Source organism: Sinocyclocheilus anshuiensis, unplaced genomic scaffold, assembly GCF_001515605.1.
Source record: "Sinocyclocheilus anshuiensis isolate Anshui unplaced genomic scaffold, SAMN03320099.WGS_v1.1 scaffold354, whole genome shotgun sequence".
In the NCBI taxonomy this organism is placed as follows: Eukaryota; Metazoa; Chordata; class Actinopteri; order Cypriniformes; family Cyprinidae; genus Sinocyclocheilus; species Sinocyclocheilus anshuiensis.
This window is the reverse complement of record NW_015544195.1, coordinates 71,977-79,740: the sequence shown is the minus strand read 5'-3', so window position 1 is coordinate 79,740 and position 7,764 is coordinate 71,977. Positions and strand designations below refer to the sequence as shown.

Below are 7,764 nucleotides of genomic sequence, written 5' to 3'. Positions count from 1 at the left end.
CACACGTCCTCTTACTTTATTAGAGAAAAATATTTATTTCATAATGTAATTTCTCCCCACTTTCACTTTTTTTTTAAACTATAATTAAAGGTTAGATTTTTTTTTTTTTTTTTTTTAATGAAAGATCAAGTGGATAAACAATGCGGATTTATTTTCACAGCCTTCTTTGATCATATTTATCAAGGGTATGAATAATTTTGAGCACTGTAGTATACTGCATTCAAAATAAAATCCACTGAAACACGTGGAACGGCTGATTCATCTCCAGTTAACAACAGTTCACAGAAACTACAAGACCCATAAGCCCACTAAGGGCTAGGTTGTGTTTATGTGTGAGCGTGCGTGAGTGATTGAGCGCGTGTGTGCGCGCGCGCTTGTGTTGCCTGCCGACTCGCCTGACGTCACCGCTGGAACTGCCCTGTCACGCGCTGTTAGTAAAAGTTGGGATAGGAGCTCGAGACGGAGAGCAGCAGAGAAATTACGGACGAGTTTGATCAACGGTCGCGCTGTATGAGGTGTTATTCGTGCCTTTTCTAAGGCTTAGCAGGAGACGCTCACCCCTCCCACCGCTTCACGCCACGGGCAAAAAGTTCAAGCCGCTGCGAGATCGCTGAAGCTCCGCAGAAGGTCGAAGAGTTTGGATTATTCTGAAGGAGAAGCAATAACATTTCTGCCCGGGCTTAGAGAAGTACAGCGCGGAGGAAAAGTTTAAAAGTTTCACCTTTATTTGTAGTCAATGTAGTGAGTCTATTAAAGAGTCGGCGTACTTATACGGGTGAGCCCGAGCTGTCAAACCCGATGACTACTGCAAACTGCCCCGGGAATGAAGAGCTGGACTTCAGATTGATCTTTGGAGAAGACGGGCAGCAGCCGCCGCTAGGCCCCGCAGGTCAGTGCCTCTACTTCGGGATACTCTCACACACTGCTTCGGTGTAGATTAACTCATGAATCATGCATCGAAAAGTGAGGAGGTCGATAGCAAATGCAACGCTATCAAAAGCAGCAGCGCCGCGCCGTTAAAACGACAGCGCTCGCCGGCTTTTCGCTTTACGCAAGCAGCTACGTTTTTTTTAGTTTCTTGTGCGGTTGTAAATTCAGCCAATGAAAATGCGAAGCGGTAAATTTAGGCGCTGAGAACTAATATATAACCAAAGAGGACCTAAGCTGGTCACAGCGGCTCAGAACCTTTTTAGCTGCCTGCCTAGACAGCGTTTTTGAACAACATAGGCGCGTTTAAGTGGTTTGAGACAGAGCCACCATGAATCTGACAGCTGCTGCACAGTGAAATGCTATAAAAGTTTATCACTCGCCCCTGCCTTCAGCTAGAGCACATGGAAAAAGTTTCAACAATTAAGTTTCCACTAATAACTTGCTAAACTTACACCGTTTCATTTCTCCATTTTACTCTTATTTACATCAATACATCAACAATAGCTAGTTTTGTCACCGAGTTTGCAGGTGATACCATTTTTTTTTAAATGCACGAATATATAAACGAGTCATTATCACAGTTTAGAGAGAGGTGTCTCTGTTTTTCCCTTTCTAAATAGTGGTTACACATTTTGGAGCACGTATTATCTTTTAGTTTGGATAAGATCCAAAAGACAGAATATAAACATGCTTGGTATGTAATTAATCAAACATCTCCCTAAAGTCATAAAAATTCAATTAAGTATTCTTGCTTATGTCATTAACATAATTTACATGGCTTTCAACTAGCTATTAAAATATTTAATTTAGCTTTATCGCATGCCAGTCACATTACAAGATCAGACCTAAGTGCTGTTGCAGAGTAAAACTGATATTTTTTTACTTAAAATGCTATTATCAAACAAAGTTGTTAAAATCTCAGTAAGTGTTTCCACTTCATGTGTAAATGTATATGATACTAGTATTTATTATGATGATTATTATTTTCTAATCACTTTTTTTTGTTGAATCCCTCAGTATTTTGTTAAAAGTTTGTCATGTCAGATGTATAATCAGCAGTGCAGATTGTCTCCAGTTTGTGACCACCATACATGGCCTATGTGTGTGTTTGTGTAATTGCCTAATGAAAAAACGTGTGTGAGAAGTGGCAACCCTATCAGCCCCTGTCAGTGTGCGCGAGTGTGTTGTGAAGGAAAGAGATTTGGCTATAGTGAAAGCAGAATGCCTGTGTGTGGGTGGACCCCAGTGTGCTTTTGTTTAAGTTTTGCATGGGTTTTTTAAAGTATTGCATGATCAGTAAATTGCATATGGAGATTGCATACGAGGCAAACGAGGACTGAGCATTTTGTGTCATATTTTAAAAGAATGACCACCATGTTTTGTATATTATGTAAAATACTGTACCATTGTGTTTTAAGCAGTAACCTAGTGTAATTAAGGAGGCTTTGCTACAGGAATCAGTGAATGTACAAAGATATTTTACCTCAGACATGACCGCCTGATGGTCAGAGGAAAAGGGAAAACCTTTAATTTGAGACAGAAGTTTGGAGGATGTTTTTGGACTAAATGTTGGAAATAAAAGAACCTCTGTGTGCAAGTGATTTTCAGTCTATTGCACTATAATTTGGACCGTATGTAGGACTTGTAAACACATACGCAGGTGTTTTGAGATAATTATGAATTACAATTGGTAGTGTGTATGTATATTTTCTTTTTTTCAGCTACCGTATGTAGTCCAATTTTATCCTTATGAAGTGTAGAGTATTGAGAATTTCAAACTCATGTTGTTTAATAAAGGAGCAGAGAATAGAATTTTTTAGCAACTTAAATTTGTATCCTGCCCCATTGTTTTGCATTATTAACAGCTATTGACTAGAGAAAATATAATAGTTACATTTTATAGAAAATGCAAATTCTTTGTCAGTAGGTTAGGAAAGTTTCATATCCTAATTAAAAATATTCATTTATAAAGGCAAATAGAAATATATTAGTTTTTAGTTGTTGAACAGGTTTTATCCTAAGTGATGTAGGTGTCCGTTCATGTCAAGAAGTCATCAGGATTTTAAGGGCAGGGCTGTTGTTACTATACACACTTATTAGTGTTTTCTGTGCCTCTGGCTGTTGTTAGAAAAAGATAACGATCAGTTTTTTTTTTCTTGTATTTGTTAATAAAGCTGAGACAGTTCAAATTAGATCAGGATTTTCTGTCAAAATATCATCAGATCCTATTTAAATTTGATGACTCAGTCATTTAGTTTTGGCTGGTCTGGTTTGTTTTTATTAACTAATTTTAATGACCAAAAACGTAACTTTCTGAAACTAAATGAGAACTTTCTCAGAACTCCAGGCATGACATTACGGCCACTGAAATGCTGATCAATGTAGGCATTCGCACATTTACAGATTGAGATGGGGCAAGCTGTAATTCAGATGTTTATGCAGATTTGTTTTAAAAATATAAATAATAACGGTTTATGACCTAATTGCCCATTTTGTAGAGTAATTACGGTAATTCTCCCAAAATGCAGTTAGAGACAGAGGGGAAAAAGAAACTACAAACGGATGTAAAAATGAATAAAACAACAAAGATGAGAATACAGTTCTGAGTATACTTGATTTTAATGGGAGTGCTGACAAACAGGAGGTGTTAGACGCAGTTTTAGTGCACATGCACATTCTCACTCACTCATTCATTACAGCGCTGCTGCGCTAGTCTGTAAGAAACCTGATTTGTCGTTGCTTATATTGCTGTTATTGCAATTATTACACCATCAACACATTTGTCAGGCTCAACCATTCAACCCTGTTACTCAAGTTACTGTAAGAAAACTGATCATTCTAAATATTTAGTAACTATAATCTAACCTTTAGTCCCAAACTAGCTTAATTTAGACTGTATTGTATGTGCAAACCTGTTACCCTTTTTCTTCTTCCCCATTTATTTTGTAATTGAACAAATTGTGTATTTAATTGTCCATTTAATTTTGATATTTATGTAAGTTTTATTGCTAAAACGTAATCAACACAAGTCAGACAGTTTAGACAAACACGGTTCCCAAATTCAGAAATCGCAAAGAGTTGTGAACAAAGAGTTTGAGGTTCTATTTTATACTCTGTCTGTGGAAAGTGGCAAAAACTTTAATCAGTATTTTTAATAATTTTTTTCACAATTGTTCCTGATGTTTGAGCTGCTGATTTGATTCAAGGTGAGTTTTTGACCAGGTTTTGTAAGTTGCTGTATATTGAAAATGTACAAAAATGGATGGTAGTTCTGTTAGTTCTCAGTGGTTTTTAGTCCAAAGTGAAATCACACAGGAGGAATGTCAGCTCGTTTGGTTAATCTGTGAATATTTGCATAGTGGCCATCGTCACCTTGAATGACCCACCCCAGATGAACTTAAGTACACGTGAGTCAACTTTCAATTTAACTTTTTTTTTCTGTAAAGCAACATAACAAAAGTAGAAACCATACAAGTTGTATTTAATATTTAATTAATATTTATTTAGTTTAAATAAGTGTGTTTTTAAAATGATTTATTTATTAATAATTAAGTCCTTTATAATTGTTTTTTATCACTTTTCCCCGGTTAAAAAAGAAAAAGTAAGAATAGATTAAGTTTCATTATAAAAAAAAAAAAGAAAATAAATAAAAAAATGATTTTGACTAAATATCCTGTCACAGCAAATACATGTCATATTACTGAATCCAAACCACATCTATTGATGTGATTATCAGTCTATTGATTTATCTATTGATTATTGGTGAATCTCTGGTTGGAGATTATCATAAAGTATCAGAACACAAGCACACATTATTATGAAAATTAACTGTTGCTAATTGTGTTATGCTTTCTCAAATTATTAATCTCAAATATGTAGATAAGATCGCAATACACAAAACTAGTATTTCATGCCCCTTGTTTGAAAGAAAGGTTGAGTGTGCAGTAAAAGTAACATAGTATCGCTGGGTATGAGAATCGATATCGTATCGTATCGTATCGTGACGAACCATCCGATTTACACCACTAGTAGTAGGGGCAGAAGGTGCTCTCTCAGGGCTGGGTAAAGTCAGATAGTGCGGAGCTGTCTGGCGTCGTGCCCAGGCACAGCATGTGGTCTTCAGATGGCAGTGGAATTCAAGGGGAGGGGCACAAGACCCTCCTGCCTAGACAGAAACAGGAAAGAGGTTTCAGTCTTTCTCTTTCTCTTCACTTTCTCTGTCTCTTCATCTTTTCCATCAGCAGTTGGCTTAAATCTGGAAGTGTGGTGTTGTTGTTTTCATGGCAAACCTTTGCATCCATCTTCCTACAGTCTACAGGCTCTGAAAAAACAGGTCAACAGTGCAAGAGCACCAGTCTGGAGGTAGTTTATGAGTGGGTAGCTAAATGTCTGTGAAAAAAAGGAGGACGTGCTGTGTTTAGCGTCTGTGCTAGCATGCATCTGCTCATCTGGCTGGCTGTCTCAGTCGTGGGAAAGACTGAAATTACATCGCTCTCAGGGTGGGTTATTTTAAGCCACAGCAAAAGTGGCAGAGGGCAGACTGCAGGTTCGCTAGTCCCGTCAGAGGAGAACTCCCCCCTAGGCCAGCAAGTGCCACCGGACAAATCGCTGCACCTTTGAGCCCCGCACCACCTCACGCTGTGTGCCGAGCAGCAGAGAAGTGTTCAAATGCTGTGCGCTACGTCCCCAGGTGAGGCCGCAGACGCAGACTCAGGTGTAGCCTTGACGCTTGTTGGTCAGGGGACGAGTAATAGTGGGTAGCTTAGCCCAGGCAGCTTTATTTAGACCACAACAGCATAACTGCAAGCCGCTAGTGTGGTAGGATGTTACCAGGAAAGCTCTCGCGACATTAAAACAGCTTTTTTGAGTGGAAAAAATAAATTGTTGTTGCTGCTTTCTAAGGCAAGCATTACAAACTTAGGTTTAGGGTTTCTAAACCTTTACTTAAGTATTAATCTTCAGGACATAACTCGTCCCAAACCATTCCATTTGTGCTACAGACATGAGTGGTACCGCAAATTGTGCAGCTTGTTGAGAAGAGGTGTGCCATTACTTTTCTATACTATTGGGCTGAAAAAATTTGTCAAATGATAAAAACATTTGGCAAATGTAAAAAAGAGAAGAAAAAAGCCTGAAGACTTGTATCGAAGGAGGGAACTGTGCCATATACAGGCTTATTCTGAGGGCCATTCATACCAAGGACGATTACTATAGTGTTAAGTATAACTACACATTTTTAATCACTCTAATTCTGTAAGAATAGGGATGTCCATACCACAACTATATCAGTAATGACACAAAGGAACAAGATCATTGGAGTCACTTTTTAGAATGATTTTTTTTTTCTCCAGCTGGCCAGCGATTTATTAAAAAAAAAAAAAACATTGACAGCCAATCAGAATTCACCCTACTTTAACAAGCTAGAGCATTTAAAGTGGCATACAACATAACTGCTGCGCCCATTTAGAGAACATTATTGTCCATTGGTGTGGGGTGCTAATACAGTTATCGTGATAATTATCGTTATAGTTGTGCTTCTTGGTGTGAACAGGTCTTTAGCCAGTAAGAGACCACCTAATAACCACCCTAGAAACCACATAGCAATACCCTGGCAACCCATAACAATCTAACTTTGTGGTATTGAATATTCTGCAGAAAGGTTTGTTAAACTTTCAATAGTGTGAACGTCATCTGCTCAAGCATGCAGGGCTTTATTTGTGTTAATGAAGTTAATTTTTTTATATATTCATATGTGATTCTGCCCAGGGTTTGAATCAGGCTAACAGTGCTGACTCAATTTTGCTTCTGCAGAACCGTGGTAACGTGCAAAATAAAGGTGTGAATGATCTGCTTGCAGGCAATCCATCGCAGAGGAACCATGGAGATATTATGGATATTGTAGCAAGTGTACATGGAAGTGTCTTAAGTTAGCAATAATAGTTTTTTTTTTCAACAAATTTCAGTCTTCAGTTGTTCAAGGAAGTTGGTGTGTGTGTGTGACCATATTTGTCAGCAGGTGAACTTCAACAGCCATGTCAGCTCAACTCTGCTGTGTTAAATGTATAGTTAAATTAATCTAAAAAAAGAACACAAAACAAGATATTTTGCAGAATGTTGGTAACCAAACGGTTTTGGTTACCATTGACTTCATTGTAGAAGAAAGAAAGTCATGTTTGGAACAACATCAGAGTGAGTAAATACTGACAGAATTTAAATTTTTGGGTAAACTATCCCTTTAAAGGGGTCATATGACGTTGCTAAAAAGAACATTATGTTGTGTATTTGGTGTAATGCAATGTGTTTATGCGGTTTAAGGTTGAAAAAGCACATTACTTTCCACATACTGTACATTATTGTTTCTCTTCTATGCCCCGCCTTTCTGAAACACGTCGATCTTTACAAAGCTCATCGGTCTGAAAAGCGAGGTGTGCGCTGATTGGCCAGCTATCCAGTGCGTTGTGATTGGCCGAATACCTCAAGCGTGTGACGGAAATGTTACGCCCCTCACCATACTGTGAGGCCGTGTCCTGGAGAGATGAGACAAAAACATTAAAACCCATTATAAACGAGGCATTTGTTGCATCAAGTGGGGACATAATTACGGATTATAATGACTTATATTGTCTTTTTACGCGTTGCGTTGCGTATCGTGCCGCGTAAACATAAAACCATTTTTTCTGCATTTGTGATCGGAGAAACGACAAACAACAAGCGCTACTCTACACTGCTCAAAACTTGCGTTTGAATCATCAGTGGCAAATTCTTTAAATATGAAAACATATTTACAGGTTGTGTCAGAACAGCCGGCATTGTAGGTTCAGGAAACAGTCCTCC

General features: G+C 38.1%; 1 protein-coding gene across 2 annotated transcripts in view; it reads left to right on the top strand.

The window, feature by feature from the left end:
• The first annotated feature begins 346 nt into the window (after positions 1–346).
• LOC107696682 (nuclear factor of activated T-cells, cytoplasmic 3-like) overlaps positions 347–7,764 on the top strand; it is a 69,308-nt gene continuing 61,890 nt past the window's right edge. Inside the window, exon 1 of one of the 2 annotated variants that reach the window (XM_016497139.1) lies at positions 347–889. In XM_016497139.1, the coding sequence (XP_016352625.1) occupies positions 799–889 (91 nt within the window). In that variant the 5' untranslated portion in view covers positions 347–798. Of the gene's footprint in view, positions 890–5,349; positions 5,621–7,764 lie in introns of those variants that run through there. The other variant, XM_016497140.1, reaches the window with a different exon arrangement.